Raw genomic sequence first — 18,279 nt, 5'->3', positions numbered from 1 at the left:
GCACCGAAGAGTTGTTACTAGTGCGGTGATCCCAGTCACATGCGAAGGTTTTGCCCCAGTCTTCGAGGTAGATCAGTACAACAGGGTCAGCAACCTATGCTCACCGGACCAGTTGCTCCACCAGTACTCCGACCACCAAGAGATGAAGGACATGTGGGTAGGGGCCGTCCTAGAAGTGGAGGTCAGCCAGGCAGAGAACAAACAGTTGGCGCTCTAGCTCAGTTCTATGCTTTTCTGACTAGACCAGATGTAGAGGCCTCCGATGTTGTGATTACAGGTATTATTTCTGTTTGCGGCAAAGATGCCTCAGTATTATTTGATCAAGGATCCACGTATTCATATGTGTCATCTCTATTTTCTCCATTCCTGGGTGTTTCTCGTAAGTCCTTGAGTACTCATGTTTATGTGTCCACTCCTGTAGGTGATTCTATTATTGTGAACCGGATATACTGGTCTTGTATTATTACATTCAGTGGTTATGAAACTAGAGCAGATCTCTTATGCTTGAGATGACCAATTTTGAAATTATTCTGGGTATGGACTGGTTATCTCCATATCATTCTATTCTAGATTGTCATGCCAAAACTGTTACCTTGGCTATTCCATCTTTTCCTAGGCTGGAGTGGAAGGGTTCATCGGTTAGTTTATTTAATCGGGTTATTTCTTTTGTAAAGGCTCAACACATGGTTGAGAAGGGTTGTTTGGCTTATCTAGCCTATGTTCGGGATACTACTGCAGAGACTCCGACTATTGATTCAGTGCCAGTAGTTAGAGAGTTCTCCGATGTATTTCCTTCAGATCTTCCAGGTATGCCACCTGATCGGGATATTGATTTCTGTATTGACTTAGCTCAAGATACCCAGCCTATATCTATTCCACCGTATCGTATGGCTCCAAAAGAATTGAAAGAGTTGAATGAACAACTTGAAAAGTTACTAGCCAAAGGGTTCGTCAAATCGAGTGTATCGCCTTGGGGTGCACCAGTATTATTTGTGAAGAAGAAAGATGGCACAATGCGAATGTGTATTGACTATCGCCAATTGAACAAAGTTACTATTAAGAACAAGTACCTGTTGCCGCGTATTGATGACCTATTTGACTAGTTGCATGGTGCTAAGGTGTTCTGTAAGATCGACTTGAGGTCGGGGTATCATCAGTTGAAGATTCGAGATTCGGATGTTCCGAAAACTGCTTTCCGTACTAGATATGGTCATTATGAGTTTCTGGTAATGTCTTTCGGTTTAACTAATGCCCCGACAACGTTTATGGATCTGATGAACAGGGTATTCAGGCCATATATTGATTCATTTGTCATTGTCTTCATTGATGACATTTTGATCTACTCGCGTAGTAAGGAGGAACATGAGCAACATATGAGAGTAGTGCTTCAGATATTGCGGGAACAAAAGCTATATGCTAAGTTCTCTAAATGTGAGTTTTGGCTAGAGTCTGTAGCATTTTTTGGGACATATTGTATCGGGCGAAGGTATTAAAGTTGATCCCAAAAATATTGAGGCAGTTCAAAATTGGCATCGTCCCACTTCGGCGACTGAGATCAGAAATTTTTTGGGTTTAGCTGGTTATTATCGTCGGTTTGTGGAAGGTTTTTCATCTATTACAGCACCTTTGACCAAATTAACCCAGAATGGTGTTCACTTCCGATGGTCCGATGATTGTGAGTCAAGCTTTCAGAAGCTTAAGACAACATTGACTACAGTACCAGTGTTAGTGTTACCTTCCGGTTCGGGAATATATACAGTGTATTGCGACGCTTCACGCGTTGGTTTGGGTTGTGTATTAATGTAGGAAGGGCGAGTTATTGCATATGCTTCACGTCAGTTGAAGCCCCACGAGCAGAATTATCCGGTACATGATTTGGAGTTAGCTGTGATTGTTCACGCCCTTAAGATTGGAGACATTATCTTTATGGGGTGTCATGTGAAGTTTATACTGATCATCGCAGTTTGCAACATTTGTTCAAGCAGAGGGACCTAAATTTGAGGCACCGCAGATGGCTGGAATTACTAAAAGATTATGATATTACTATCCTATATCATCCAGGTAAAGCAAATGTAGTTGCAGATGCCTTGAGTAGAAAGACAGAGAGTATGGGTAGTTTGGCTTTCATTTTAGCAGAAGAGAGGCCATTAGCTTTGAATATCCAATCCTTGGCTAACAGACTTGTACGACTAGATATTTCAGAGCCCAGCCGAGTTCTTGCATGTGTCGTAGCTCAGTCTTCACTATTTGAGCATATCAAGGCTCGCTAGTATGATGAACCACACTTAATAGTTCTTCGTGAAACGGTACTACGAGGTGGTGCCAAGGAAGTTACTATTGGTGCAGATGGTGTTTTGCGACTCCAGGATCGTGTGTGTGTTCCTAATATGGATGAACCGAGGAAAATGATCCTGGAGGAGGCACACAGTTCTCGGTACTCTATTCATCGAGGTGCTACGAAGATGTATCGTGACTTGAGGTAGCATTATTAGTGGCGACGAATGAAAAAGGACATATTTAGGTATGTAGCTAGGTGTCTAAATTGCCAGCAAGTTAAATATGAGCACCAGAGGCCAGGTGGCCTACTTCAGCATATGACTATACCAGAGTGGAAATTGGAACGGATTACTATGGACTTTGTAGTTGGGTTGCCGCGGACCTTAAGGAAGTTTGATGAAGTTTGGGTGATTGTTGACAGGTTGACCAAGTCGACACATTTTATTCATGTTGTGACTACGTATACTTCAGAGAGGTTGGCTTAGATTTATATTCAGGAGATAGTTCGGTTGCACGGTGTGCCAATTTCTATCATATCAGATAGAGGCCCTCAGTTTGCTTCACATTTCTGGAGAGCAGTACAGAGTGAGTTGGGGACCCTTGTAGAGCTCAGCACAACCTTTCATCCGCAGACCGACGGGCAGTCAGAGCAGACAGTTCAGATTTTGGAGGATATACTGAGAGCATGTGTGATTGACTTTGGAGGTTAGTGGGATCGTTTCCTGCCTTTGGCCGAGTTTGCTTATAATAAGAGTTACCAATCCAACATCGAGATGGCTCCATTTGAGGCTTTATATGGCCGTCGATGTCGTTCAACTATCGGATGGTTTGAGCCCGGTGAGGCTAAGTTATATGGTACTAATTTGGTAAAGGATGCCTTGAAAAAGGTAAAGTTGATTCAGGAGCGACTTCGTACAGCACAGTCAATACATAAGAGTTACGCGGATCAGAAAGCACGTGATTTATCATTTATGGTAGGTGAAAAAGTTCTCTTGAAGGTTTCGCCGATGAAGGGAATTATGAGATTCGGGAAGAAGGGCAAGTTGAGCCCAAGGTTTATAGGCCCATTTGAGGTGTTGAGACGAGTTGGGGAGGTTGCTTATGAGCTTGAATTGCCTCCCAGTCTATCGGGAGTTCATCCGGTTTTCCATGTATCTATGCTCCGGAAGTATCATGCTGACCTATCATATGTGTTGGACTTCAGCACAGTTCAGCTAGATAAGAGTTTGGGTTATGAAGAAGAGCCGTTTTTCATTGTTGATAAACAAGTTCGTCAGTTGAGGTCCAAGAATATTTCTGTAGTAAAGGTCTAGTGGAGGGGCCAACCAGTCGAGGAAGCGACTTGTGAGCCCGAGGAGGACATGCGGAGCAAATATCCACACTTATTTAGCACTCCGGGTATTATTCTAAACCCGTTCGAGGACGAACGTTTGTTTAAGAGGTGGAGAATGTAGTGACCCAACCAATCATTTTAACTTTTAGAACCTCGTTCCCTAAAATAAAATATCCCGTATGTGCTTTTAATGATTTTCGACTTGCGGGGATGGTTGGTTCGTGATTTGGAAGCGTTTGGGTTGAAATCGGAACACCTGATTCTTTAAGTTAGCCTTAAAAGGCCAAGTTTGACTTTGGTCAATATTTTGAGAAAACGACCCCGGAATTAGGATTGGACGGTTCCAATAGGTTTGTATGATGATTGTGGACTTGGGCGTATGTCCGAATCGGGTTTTGGATAACCCGAGAGCATTTTGACGCTTAATAGTAAAAATTAACTATTTGAAGGTTTAAAATTCTTTAAATTTGGTTTGGGGTAGGGTTTTGAGTAATTGAAGTCCGTTTGGAATTCCGAGTTTGGGAATAGTTCCGTATAGTGATTTAAGACTTGCACACAAAGTTTTGTGTCATTCCGAGTAGTTTAAGTATATTTCGGCGCATTGGAAGTAAATTGAAGAACTTGAAATTCTTAAGTTTGAATCAATTTGGTTTAGGGTATGATTCTTAGATTTGATGTTGTTTTACGCGTTCCGAGAGATCTAGCGAGTCCGTTTTATGATTTCAAACATGTTGGTATGTTCGGGCGGGGCCCCGGGGGTCCCGAGTGTTAATCGGACGAGGCTCGGACCAAGTTGGAAGTTGGGTGCCAAAACTGAAGCTCACAGCTACTGTCAGAATCGCACCTGCGCTTGGCCAGCCGCAAGTGTGACATTCGCAGGTGCGGCAGTAGCTCGCAGGAGCGAACCTTCCAGATGCGAGTCCTTGTGCGCAGAAGCGGAAAAGGGGGAGGGGGCAGTGGACCGCAGATGTGGAGAATTTGCGCACCTGCGAACGCGCAGGTGTGAAGAAGGTTGCGCAGAAGCGACCTTGGCCCAGGCGAGTGAAACTCGCACCTGCGAGGATTTTTCGCAGCTGCGAAAGCCGCAGGTGTGGAAATGCCTCTTGGGCAGAATGGTTAAAAAGTCGGGGCTCAGACATTTTGAGCCCATTTTTCCTCCATTTCCGAGCGATTTCAAAGCTTTTGAGAGGGGGGATTTCAACTAGCAATTGGAAGGTAAGTTAATTCTACACCCTTTGAGTTAAATACATAAATTATTGGTAGATTATAACTAGTAAATCTTAGAAATCAAGGGTTTAGGTGAAAAACCTAGATTTTTATAAAAATGAGATTTTAACCACGAAAATAGTTATGAAATTGGGTAGAAATTATATAATTAAGTTCTTGAGATTATGGGTAACGTTTTCATCCGGATATTTCTAGAATCCGAGCACGTGGGCCTGGGGTAAATTTTAAGATTTTTACCATTTTGGATAAGGTAATTTATTTAATAGATAAATTTCGAATCATTTAGCATATATTAATTATTTTGTATAATATTTGGATAGTTTTGGATTTTCGGCGTCGAATCGAGAATTTAACGCGACGTGGTAATCGAAAAGTGTACTTTGAGATGAGGTAAGTCTCTTGTCTAATATTGTGAGGGGAAAATTACCCCATAGGTGATTAAATTAAATAATTGTTGCTAATTGTGGGGGCTACGTACGCACGAGGTGACGAGAGTCCGTGCGTAGCTACTATTAATGCTAAAGTCCGGGTAGTTTAGGACTCAAAAGCATGAATTACTTGTGTAAATTGTAGTCTTTACTTAATTAAATTATTTAATATATTTATATATATGTTGTGAATGGTTAGATAAAAATATTAAAGGATGGAAATCTCATATGTTTGAATTTCTGTTTAAATTAAGTAATTGTTAAAAGAAATTGTTCTTCCTCTCGAAATTTATCTTATAATAAATATACTCTTCTTCCGGAGGTACGTAAGAAAATGTCCTCCTTTTTTGTGGAGCGGGCCGAATGCCTCGGCAGGATAGATGCATCTATGGATCGCGCCGCACGTCCCTCGGCAGTGTACACGATACTCTGGATCGGGCCGTACGTCCTCGGCAGAAATCGTGATTAATAATAATAATCATACGATACCTTAATAGCTTATTTCAGTTTGCGATGCTAATTGATAAATTGGAGTATCCTTGAAATTTAATGAATTATTATTCCTGCTTGTTAAGGAATTAATTGTTATTCCTGTAAATGAGATTAATTGGAAATTTTTTGAATTGAAGGAATTTAATTAATATATTGAGAATTGTTGCATTTGAAGGAATTTGATTATTTTCGATGGTTAAATAAATTATTGTAAATTCTGTGAATCATGCTGATTTAGATATTCTAGTTGTATTTCAGTTATTATTATTGACCCATAGTGAGTGTCAAAGTCGGCCATCTCGTCTCTACCACTTCGAGATTAGGCTTAATACTTACTGGATACACGTTGTTTACGTACTCATACTACACTTGCTGCACTTTTTGTGCAGGACCTGAGGCAAGTACTAGTGGGGGACCTATCGTCTTACACCCACGCTATCCAGGGGTATAGTGATGAGCTACCTTTCTGAGCCGTTCTGCAGCTACTAGTGTCTCTCCTTGTATTTTTCATTCTGTCTATTTTTATTTCAGACAGTATTTGAGGTTTTGTATAATCTACTAGATGCTCATACACTTGTGACACTAGGTCTTGGCACACACATTGGTAGAATTTGGTGTTTTATTATTTTTCTGGTTTTAAATTTTGTCAATGTATGCTTAATTTATTAAGTTGGCTTCCTTAGCTGTAGTGTTGGGCGCCATCACGACCTATAGGTGAAATTGGGTCGTGACAGTTATAGCCTACCATCAATACCCCACACTTGAACCATTGCTCGTCCTCAAGTAATCAAACCACGCTTTACATAAATGCAACCTCACTAAGAGACTTCCCTCACTCATTACACCAAGAATATTTAAAATAGATTAAGCACAATAGTGTAACATCTTCACCTCAAGAATTGACTCCCAAGCACCATGTATTATTCACAACTTACTCACTTACTCTAACATAGAGATCAAGACTTACCTTTCCTTCATGAAACAAGTGCCCTCACATAATAAAATAGAGTAGTTCCACATACAATGAAATTCAAGAACAAGTAGGAACTCAAGATAGAAAGAATTCACTCACTCTCATAAACGACATTCATGTGCCACAAAAGATGCACCATAGGCTTGCCCGTAGTGTACTGCTATACTAATTGAGCTCATTCAGTCAAGGATCAAGTAGGACTTTTAACTGGTTGTAATATAGGCTGCGGGACGGGTAGGATACATTTAGATACAGGAGTGATTACACCTCCCTAAAAACTTTAATACATACACTTTAACAGTTGAAACCCCACACTTATGTCACACCATACTCCACCTTTACATCAACATGCATTAACTCCCACTATTTAAGCACATTTGCATCAAGAGTCACCACTATTTTCTCAACTATACAACTCTTTTTTTTCTTCTTTTTTTTTAGTTCAGGTGACCCTTCCTTTTTAAAAACATTGCACATTTCTCCTTGTTTCAATAGTTCCACTCAAAAGCCAACCCAACCACCCCCACGCTTTAACTTTTACACAGTTCATCACAAATTTACGTGCTCATGGGAGGTGAAAGGTTCAAATAGATGGTCGATTCCAACAAAAGGGTAAGGCTTATAATGTGGTTGCCAATAAAAGAGGATTACATGCTCAAATGGGTTAACTAAGATACATAACAATTAGGTGGTAAAAGTGTATCACTGTCTCAACAAAGAAATGCCTATATCATTTCTAAGACTAAACAAGACTACTATTTCGCTTTGCAGACACACGGGGCAAGTTCTAGACATCAAATACAGTGCACAGAATCATACGAAAAAACTCACACACACATGGCACATACTCACTCAGGATCGGACTATCAAGACACTCTAGTCAAAGCAGTTAAGCAAAGTTAAGCAACAAACAATTTAAGGAACTTATACAAAAGTCAAAAACCTGAGCCTAAGCATCACACTAAAGCACTCACTATTCTCAAGGCATAACGAAATCAAGAGACCTTGTTTTCATTCCAACTCATAGCACAAGGATTCCTATTTCTAAAAAAATAAAAATAAACTAACTACACCCGGTTCAAATGAAACCCTTGGAAAAGAACCGCGGCACAACAAAAAACCAAGGGGGAATTACTACACTAACTACACAAGAAAAGCTTTTTGCAAGATTTTTTTTCCTTTCGACTTTAATCCCTCAAGAAACCTGTTGAATGATATCCATCGTCGGGAAAAATCAAAAAATTTAAATATGTTTTTTTTAACTTTTTTATTTTTTATTTTTTATTTTTTCAAACTAACAATACTCAACTAACCAAAGAAACAAAAACTAATATACATTACTACATACATACAAGATATATACAACATATCCCCACCCAATACTTTAAATGGTGGCATGTCCCAATGTCACACAAAGAAAAATGTAAGGCAAAGAAAACTTCCCTGATAGAGTCAGTCCGTGTCGGAGACAGTGTCAGGGTCCAGATGGCAAGCCCGGCCAAGCGCACGCAACCATACCATGATCTTTCACTCAGACTTGGAATTTTGAGTAGTAAGGGCATCCACTCGAGCTCCTAAGTCTGTGATAGAAGTACGCATCCCCGCCATTTCCTGCTCTAAGGCGCTCATTCTTGTGTCTCATTTGACGACTGAGGTTCCCTCAACAACCTGCTCATGCGGGGGTAAAGCAGCCATATCCTCAGCTTGCACTTCGTTACCCTCTTCTGGTGCATCAGACTCATCACTATTCGCCTTAACAGGTCCAACAAGGTCCTTCCCAATTATTACTTTATCAACCCGGAACTTTTGTTCTCTTTTCACTTTCCCATCCAAGTCCTTGTATTCCGGTACACGTGCCTGACGGCACAACCTTATGATTAAGGATGGAAAGAAGAACCCATACCTTTGCACAGGACATCAAATGAACATCTCACCATGAATAACCTTAGCCACATCAAAATCGTGGCCATTTCGAAAACACCAGATCAGTGCAGCCCGGGGACCATTTACCTCAGTGGTATTGGAGGAAGGCAGCAAACAGCTATTTATAATGCGGATACAATACTTCCCTTCAAAGTTCAGCGATGCCGAATGAAACTTCCGCACCAGCGGAAGCCACACTACCTCCTTGTTGGGCACACAAATTGTTCTGAATAACAATTGCCACATGGGTGGTTCTCTGCTATATGTGTCATAGTAGTCTTATGCATCAGGATTTTCCCCAAACAGCGGCAACCATTAGGCCCTCCGAATGGCCTCTACAGACGCGTCCACATCCTTCTTTCGAACCGTGAAGACGTGGTTAACATGTTCCGGGCAATTTGCATAAAACTCCCAAACAACCATTAAATTTTCTTTGTTTGGTTATTCAAAAAATATCCCCAGCCCTTGCCGGACCAATTCACGATACATATTTGGGCAGTCATTTTGGAGGGACCCCATATCAATTTCCCTCTCCGGTATGGGTTTCTTGGGTGACTTTTTACAGAAGCGTTCATGGGCGGCACTGGATACGAACTTGTTACTATCAAACTGGCGAGCATTGGCAGAAACTCGCGGCCGGGACAAGCCAGCTTGACCACTGATGGAAGCACCTGTGGCTCTTCGTTTCTTGGATGGTGTCATACCTGAAACAAACACTAACATCAGCTAAAAGCACGATATGTGACCTAAGAGTGGCTACTCAGACTTCACCAGCACACTTGGTCACGAAATTAGATTCTCAAGTTCATTGGGGTATTTAAACAAACACCTGATGTACCCAGTTCACCCAAGCTCCCAAACAACAAATCTTTAGCCCCCAATTTGATAAAAACATCCACCAATGTCACACCCAACCCATCATGGTAAAATTTAACTAGTATCCCAACACAAAACAGGTATAACTAAACAGCGAGAGAAAAAAAAAGAAAAAAAAACTAACAAAAATCTACTACAATTCAAGGCTAAGAAAAGAAAATAAACAAAATCAAGAGGGGAAAACATCTCACTTACATGAGGGGAACTTGTGAGGCTTTGGGTTGGGGAGAAGAAGGAGTAAGATACTTCAATTGATGGTGTGGGTCTATGTAGGGAAGAGATGAGAGAAGGGGGTTGGGTTAGGGTTCTTTAGAAGAAGGGAAAAGGGGGGAATTTAAGATTGGGGGGGTTTTAGAAGGGGGGGTCGAATTTTGTGAAAGAAAGAGAGGGGGGGGGGGGGGTTAAACAAGAATGAAAAAATATTTTTTTTATCTGTGCGCGGTCGGTGCGCGGCCGAACACGTGTGACAGTGAGGGGCCAAAAATGCGCGGCTAGGTGCGTGGTCGATGTGCGACTGTGCACGTTTGCATTTTTTTTCCCGATTAATACCTACTACGTCATAGTACACACTAACTTCTATCTATTCTATAGTGTGAACAAATGTGAAGTAGAAAGAAAAGAAAAATCTAACTAGCAGAAAGGTCAGAGGTAGTTCTGATTTATAGTCGTCAGCTTGACTCAACCGGGCATCCTAAGTTGATTTTGATACTTGAGGATTGCTGTGCAAATCCTCCAGCAAGATACAGTTTCAGTATATGCCTATTTACTTTGAAGCTTTCTGTTCCGTCTGGGTTCTGGATCTCAATTGCCCCGTATGGTGATACATGCTTCACCACATACGGTCCTGTCCATCTAGACTTGAATTTTTCGGGACATAATCTGAGTCTACTGTTGTATAGTAAGACTCTGTCCCCTTCATAAAACTTATTTGGCTTAATCAGACGATCATGCCACTTTTTAGTCTTTTCCTTGAAGATCCGCGCACTTTCACACGCGTCTAGTGTGAACTCTTCCAATTCATTCATCTGCTCTAACCTGTGATCACCTGCAAGACTAAGATCAAGATTAAGCATCTTAATTACCCAATAAGCCTTATGTTCTATCTCAACAGGTAGGTGACACGACTTGCAATACACTAATTTGAATGGTGAAGTCCCTGTGGTCGTTTTGAACGCAGTTCTGTACGCCCATAGTGCTTCATCCAACTTGACAAACCAATCTTTTCGAGAAGCACTAACTAGCTTTTCAAGAATTCATTTTAGTTCCCGATTAGACACTTCGAATTGCCCACTAGTTTGGGCATTGTACGGGGGTCCTATTTAGTGTGTGACCCCATACTTAGACAGCAGTGCAACAAATTGCTTATTCACAAAGTGTGACCCATTGTCACTGATGATCACTCGAGGTGTCCCAAAGCGGGTAAAGATATATTTCCTAAAAAATTCACACACCACCCGAGCATCATTGGTCCTAGTAGGGATTGCTTCTACCCATTTAGAGACGTAGTCAATGACTACTAGGATATACTCATAAGAATGCGACGTTGGGAACAGACCCATGAAGTCGATGCCCCAAACGTCAAAAATTTCACATACCAGAATGGAGTTGAGTGGCATTTCATCCCTCTTGCTAATGTTACCTGCTCTCTGACACTTGTCACATGAAACTACATACGCCCTTGCATCTTTGTATAGAATAGGACAAAATAACCCGGTTTACATGACCTTTGCTGCAATGCGGTTTCCACCATAGTGACCTCTAGCTGCTCCATCATGGCAATGAGATAGAATGATTGCCATTTCTCCTTCGGGCACACATCGTCGAATCACACCATCTGCATACAGTTTAAACAAGAACTGGTCATCCCATAAATAACTTTTTACCTCGCCTTGAAGCTTCCTTCTTTGATCACGAGTGAGGTCATGGGGTAACCATCCACTAGCCAAAAAGTTGGCTATATCTTCATACCATGGCGGCCTTTCGGAAACCGTTGCTATGGAGAAGATCTGCTCATCAGGGAACTCTTCCCTTATTTCGACTGTTTCAACTGGGGTTTCTCAAGAAAAGATAAATGATCTGCGACTGATTTTCTGTGCCCTTTCTATCTTTTATTTCCAAGTCAAACTTTTGGAGCAGCAACACCCACCACATCAGACATGGCTTGGATTCCTTCTTACTCAACAGGTATTTCAACGCTGAGTGATCAGTGTGTACAATCACCTTGCTTCCCACCAGGTATGATCTAAACTTGTCAAAACCAAAGACCACAACAAAAAACTCCTTCTCAGTAGTGGCATAATTTACTTGAGCATCATTCAATGTCCTGCTTGCATAGTAGATGGGTCTAAACATTTTATCTCTTTGTTGCTCCAGAACTGCTCCCACAACTACATCACTCGCATCACACTTTATCTCAAATGGCTGGCTCCAATCAGTCACCATAATAGGAGCACTCACAAGCTTTTCCTTTATCAACTCAAATGCTCTTAAGCACTCCACATTGAAAATAAACTTGGCATCCTTCGCTAGCAATTGTGTCAACGGCTTGGTAATGCTGGATTTGTTTTTATAAACCTCCTATAGAACCCAGCATGTCCCAAAAAGCTTCTTATGCTCTTCACCGAAGTCGGGGGAGGGAGCCTAGCAATAACATCTACCTTAGCTTTGTCAACCTCAATTCCATGCGCAGTTACCTTGTGTCCCAGGATAATTCCCTCATTTACCATGAAGTGACACTTTTCCCAGTTAAGAACCAAGCGAGTAGCTTCACAACGTTCAAGCATGAGCTTTAAATTCATCAAACAATCCTCAAAGTCATCATCAAAAAGGGTGAAATAATCCATGAACACCTCAAGACACTTCCCGTTTAAGTCGGAGAATATAGACATCATGCACCTCTAAAAAGTGACAGGTGCATTACATAGCCCAAACATCATCCTCCTGTAAGCAAAAATACATGACGGGCAAGTGAATGTGGTCTTCTCAACATCTTATGGGGCAATAAGTATCTGATTGTAGCCAGAATACCCATCCAGGAAGAAGTAGCATCTGTGTCCAGCCACCTTCTCGAGCATTTGATCAATAAAAGGGAGTGGAGAGTGGTCTTTCCTAGTTGCCTAATTCAGCCTTCTATAATCAATGCACATTCTCCACCCTGTGACTGTTCTTGTGGGGATCAATTCATTATCTTTATTTTTTACCACTGTCATGCCCCCCTTTTGGGTACAACTTGCACTGAACTGGTCCACTGGCTATCAGAGATGGGAAAAATTACTCCCGCTTCTAGCAATTTGATAATCTCCTTGTGCACTACCTCTTCCAAATTTTTGTTTAGCTTATGTTGAGGCTGCACCACTGGCTTGCTATTTTCGTCAAGCAGGATTTTGTGCATGCATATGGCTGTACTGATTCCTTGAATATCAGCTATGCTCCAACCAATGGACTTCTTGTACTTTGACAGCAGCTCCACCAGTTTTTGCTCCTGTGTACCTGTCAAATCAGCAAAAATAATCACAGGAAAGTTGTTAGTTTCAAGAAAAGCATATTTCAAATGAGTGGGGAAGACTTTCAATTCCACATTGGGCTTAGAAGCCTCCTCTTTTATTTCCTCCTCATCAACCACTTGCTCCTCCGTTTCAAGAGCTTCATCCTCTTTCTTTACTTCAGGATCTTCATCATCCACTGTGCCAGACTGGGTAATACACTTCTCTAGAGTATCCTCCACAAGCTTGTCAGACTTGTACTTCTCAGCCAACTCCCCAATGATATCTAGCTTGAAACACGAGTAAGCAGATACCTCATCACTGGGGTATTTCATCATTCTCTTCATTTGGAACACTACTTTCTCAGTTCCCACTCTAAGCAAAAGCTGCCCCTCATAAATATCAAGGATGGCTCTACCTGTATACAAAAATGGTCTCCCTAGAATTAAAGGTACCTCCTTGTTCACCTCCATATCCACTACAATAAAATCGACGGGGAACACAAACTTATCCACCCGCACTAGAATATCTTCAATGATTCCCTCAGGTAGAATGGTGGTCTGGTCGACCAGTTGTAGGGACACTGGTATTAATTTGATCACTCCAAGTTCACCTTCCAGTTTCATGAATACAGACAGAGGCATTAGATTTATAGACGCACCTGAATCACAGAGAGCCTTGTCAAACTTTTCACTCCCCAACGAGCATGGTATGTTGAAGCTTCCTGGGTCCCCACACTTCTAAGGAATTTTGTTTTGCAATATAGCACTACAGTGGGCATTCAACTTGACCACTGTTATCTCCTCTAATTTTCTCTTGCTAGACAGGATTTTCTTCAAGAACTTTGCATAAGCGGGCATCTGAGTGAGTACTTCTGTGACTGGTATGTTCACATAAAGTTGTTTGAGCATCTCCAAGAATCGCCCCAAACACTTATCAAGTTTCTCCCGCTTCATCTTTTGAGGGAAAGATAGAGCTGGCATATGTCTACTTTCTTCAATTTCTTTCTACATCCCGCTTTTCTGGCTCTTTTGATCTTTATTCTTTTCCTCTGATGGTGTCTCTGTCTGCTTGTTGACCACTTCTGATTTAGCCTTCACTATTGGATCAATCAATTCTTTTTCGCTTCTCAGAGATACCGCTTTGATTGTTTCCTTCGGGTTCTTTTCAGTGTCGGATGGAAGAGTCCCAGGAGCCCTCTCAGACAATAAATTTGCAATCTGTCCCATTTGCCTTTTTAAGTTTCGGATAGCTGTGCCCTGAGTCTCGAATTTTTCACCTGTTTTGTTGATGAATGCCTTCATGAGATCTTCCATATTTGACTGATTTGGCTGTGGTGGCTGGTACTGTTGCCTTTGCTGGTTCTGAAAACCTGGTGGTCTCTGACCCTGTGGTTTGAGATTATTTTGCTGCCATGAGTTCAAGCTCCCATTAGGTGAACTCCACGAAAAACTTGGATGTCTTTGACCCATAGCATTAAAGTTGTTCCCACCTTGGTAGTTCCCTCTATTAAAATTTCCCACAGCGTTGACCTCCCCAGCTGTAGCTTGACACTCGTATGTAGGGTGTCCCATCCCACAGATATCACAACCAACCTGTGGTTGAGTTTGCACCTGAGCCATAGTCAATTGCTTGATGTCCTTAGCCATTGTTGCAATTTGTGCCTGCATTGCTACAGTCGATTCTAATTGGTGCACCCCTGCTGATTTTTTTCGATCCACTTGGTCTGTGGACCATTGATCTGCATCCTCAGATAGTTCATTCAAGAGAGTGACAATCTCTTCCAGAGTTTTCTTCATTAGAGGGCCTGCAACTGCACTATTTAGCAATCTCCTTGATGACAGGTTTAAACCGTCCCAAAAGTCCTGAAGTTGTATCCATTGCTCCATTCCGTTATGAGGGCACCTCCGCAGCAACTCCTTAAATCTTTCCCATGCTTCGAACACTGTCTCTCCTTCGCCTTGACTGAAATTATGAATCTCCTTCCTCTTCCTTCCCGTCTTAGCAGCCGAGAATTTTTTTCCCAAAAACTTGGTAGTCATCTCCTCCCACGTACGGATTGACCCTGTAGGCAAACTTCTCAGCCACTGCTTTATATCATCCTTCAATGAGAACGGGAATGCTCTGAGGTATATAGTATCATGTGATGATCGATTATAGCGGAATGTGTTCATTATTTCATCAAAGTCTATCAGATAGTTGTTGGGATCTTCATTGGGTTTGCCTCTGAAAATGCAGTTATTTTGAATGGTCTGGATGACTCCCTGTTTGAGTTCAAAATTATTGGCATCTATGGGTGGAGGCCTCACACTAGACTGTTGTTGGTTGTACACCGGTCTAGCATAATCTCCCAGTGATCTCTAGGACCTGCATTTTCAAAGGCATCCTCGATAATTCGGTTGGGATTGAGTCTTCGATCTCCATCAACCGTTTCATCCGCAATTCTGCGGGCCGCTTCAGCCGCTAATCATGCTTCCTGTTGCTGAGCCGCCTCTCTGGCAGCTAGGTCTGCTATCTCTTTATTGTTTACCATTTTATCCTGAGTTGAAGGCTGACCCAACAATAATCCACTCGCTCCTTTCTCTCTTTTCAACTGCCTCAGGTGTTTGTCTAACTCTGAGTCGTATGGTACCAGGTCCTTTGAAGAGGATCAAGTCATACACCGCTGAACTTAAACTGTTTCCTGCACACAGATGAAAAGAGCATAAAAAAAGAAAATAAAATAAAGTAGTTCCTGAATTAGCACTGAAAACTAAATTAAACACTATTAGTCGCCAATTCCCGGCAACGACGCCAAAATTTGACGAGCGCAAAACCGGCGTATAAACTTAGGCTCGCTAATCAAAGTTAGTATAGTATTAAATTATTTCCACATGGATTAGTTTTAATAATGTTCTATTAATTCTTCATCTTAACACTATCCACGATAATCAACCTTTTGATTTATGTTCTTATTGACTACAAATAAACTACGATTATTAGCTGTAAGAAACTGATGATACCCGAATGATTAGTAAAAATAAAGGAATATCGATGAGAGAGGCAAGGGTGATGACAAGATATGTGATCAACTATTTTTCCGGATAACTCTATGCTAAATTCACTCTTAGCTTCTACTGATTCTCTCAATTTCAACAGATGATTGGGCTACTTCAAAGATTTCAAATCTTCTTCCGAGTGTATTTGATTCCCTTAGATAGCCCAATAACAAGCCCTATTGAATGTATGCACAAAAATAGTGAATGAATGATCCTTCAGAGAACACCTCTCGATTATTCTCCTGAACTGGGTAAATCAATAACTCCTTAAACTCTTTCGATTACCTAGAAGAGGCGTAAAATCAACCCAATTAAGATAACACAAAGCTAATAGCAGTCAACTTCTCTTTCGATTAAAGTAAGACTACAATAAACCTTGTAATTTAATTAAGAACTCATTCAGGAAAGTCGGGCAATTAACATAGAGTAAAATCCAAAATAATGATTAATTCACAACATCCGTCAACAACCCTAAGGAGAATTACTCCATAATGAAGAAAGTATTCAAAACGAGAGTACTAGAAGAACAAGAAGACATTACAATTCCCAAATTCCACCCAAACTTTCGTATTGAGTGAATTTAATCAAGTATATCGATTTTCCGTTGCTTCCGTCTTCTTCTCTCTAAAAAATTCCTTCTCAAAATCAAAGTCCCCTCTTTTTAGACGAGCTGGGCTTCATATAGGTCAAGAAAAGTCGCCCCCGAAATTACAATTTTAGCCTTGCAAAATATTTCCTCGGAGGGACGTACGCGGCCGCGCACCTGGGCAGGTGATCGTGCATCTGGCTGCGCACATTTGAAAGTTTCTGCTTGACTTAAGCAGCCCAGTGCGCGGTGAGTGCGTGGCCGCGCACCTGGGCCATTTTCTGCTCTCGTTTTATTTCTTCTTTTTAAGTGCGCGAACCTCCATTGATCCTCGAACGAGCTCCCAATGTACTCCATAATCTTTTACTTGGCCCCAACACTCCATATTAGCTCAAAGCGATTCCTAACCCTATTGTAGCCCGAAATTTCTCCTGCAAAGCATAAAGCAATTAGTCAGAGTAATTTACTACTATTTAGCACTCAAACATCAGTAAAGTGCAGTAAATTGGAATGCAAATAGTGGCCAAAACACATAGTTATAGCCTACCATCAGCTCCTAAGTCCAGAATCACCCAACGGATCTAACGGAACCATCAAAATTCCAATCCGAGGTTGTTTACACATAAGTCGATATCCGGTTGACGTTTCGAGCTTAAGATCTCAATTAAGAGACTAAGTGTCTCAATTCACTCTGAAATATCCCTGGCCCGAACCAACCAACCCGATAAGTCATAAAACAATAGTGAAGCACAAGAATGAGCAGAAAAGGGAAACAGGGCTACAACTATTGAAACGACCGGCCAGGTCGTTACATCTCTGATACGATTTCTCACTATCGTCGTATTTAGTGTCGAAAAGCTTTATAGTTCCATTTGTTTTTCAACAACAGTTTATATTAAGCCTATTTGTATTAAATGTATAATTTAAGTTTATGATTTTTTTTTTTGGTGGGTTATATATGTATGCTATTTCACTGACGAGTGTTTTATAAGATTTGAGTATTTTTGTTAACTAGTTTCTCCGCACGTACGTTGCACGTGTATACTGAGCCATGTAGTACATGATTTTGTAAAAATAATATTAATATTATTAAAATAAAGTTTTGAGTAAATAATTATACATAAAAGTAAAAAGTGCAATAACTACTAAGAATGATCGATGTGGATTGTCATATAGTGATTGGATATTATTTGATGTATGAAGATGAACAATCAAAATTAATTAAATACATTTGAATTTTTTTAATCTTATTTTAATGTTATGAAGCACAAACATGTATTTGAAGTGTTTCTGACCTAATCATTTCTTATAGACAATATTTCAAGTATATGTTCTTTCATCCATTTCGGCTATTCTTTTATGATCAAGACTCTTATTGTTGATATTGATATCCCTCTTGAAAGTACAACGTAAAGTCAATGATGTCAAAACTATATTGTGGTAGATATTATATAATATTGGGGATTATTTGACATGTACTTTATGTTCATATATAACATAAACGTACAGAAAATTGTTCTTGGACTAAATTAAAAGGATTCTGCATATATATTGAAAAAATGATTGTAAAAGTTACATGTACATTTACAAGTAAGCTATCCATAATATCGGTTTTCTACATTTCTGTGACTTTTTTCATTGCCT

The 18,279-nt window shown here is 40.7% G+C and overlaps 2 protein-coding genes across 2 annotated transcripts; both read right to left on the bottom strand.

Moving 5' to 3' along the window:
• Positions 1–8,368: 8,368 nt before the first annotated feature.
• On the bottom strand, positions 8,369–12,417 carry LOC104108511 (uncharacterized). The gene is made up of 7 exons (XM_070190765.1): positions 12,187–12,417; positions 11,686–12,106; positions 11,254–11,567; positions 10,239–10,770; positions 9,492–9,587; positions 9,249–9,357; positions 8,369–8,633 (listed from the first exon to the last, which is right to left on the bottom strand). Exons 1-7 carry the CDS (start codon positions 12,415–12,417, stop codon positions 8,369–8,371), a joined length of 1,968 nt encoding a protein of 655 aa, XP_070046866.1.
• A 317-nt stretch (positions 12,418–12,734) lies between these two features.
• On the bottom strand, positions 12,735–13,994 carry LOC138902864 (uncharacterized). The gene is made up of 2 exons (XM_070190764.1): positions 13,784–13,994; positions 12,735–13,672 (listed from the first exon to the last, which is right to left on the bottom strand). The coding sequence occupies exons 1-2, from the start codon at positions 13,992–13,994 to the stop codon at positions 12,735–12,737; spliced, it is 1,149 nt and encodes a 382-aa protein (XP_070046865.1).
• Positions 13,995–18,279: the final 4,285 nt, after the last annotated feature.

The sequence above is a fragment of the Nicotiana tomentosiformis genome, chromosome 12 (assembly GCF_000390325.3).
Source record: "Nicotiana tomentosiformis chromosome 12, ASM39032v3, whole genome shotgun sequence".
Classification (NCBI taxonomy): Eukaryota; Viridiplantae; Streptophyta; class Magnoliopsida; order Solanales; family Solanaceae; genus Nicotiana; species Nicotiana tomentosiformis.
Note: the sequence above shows the minus strand (reverse complement) of the source record. Positions and strands in the feature narration are given on the sequence as shown.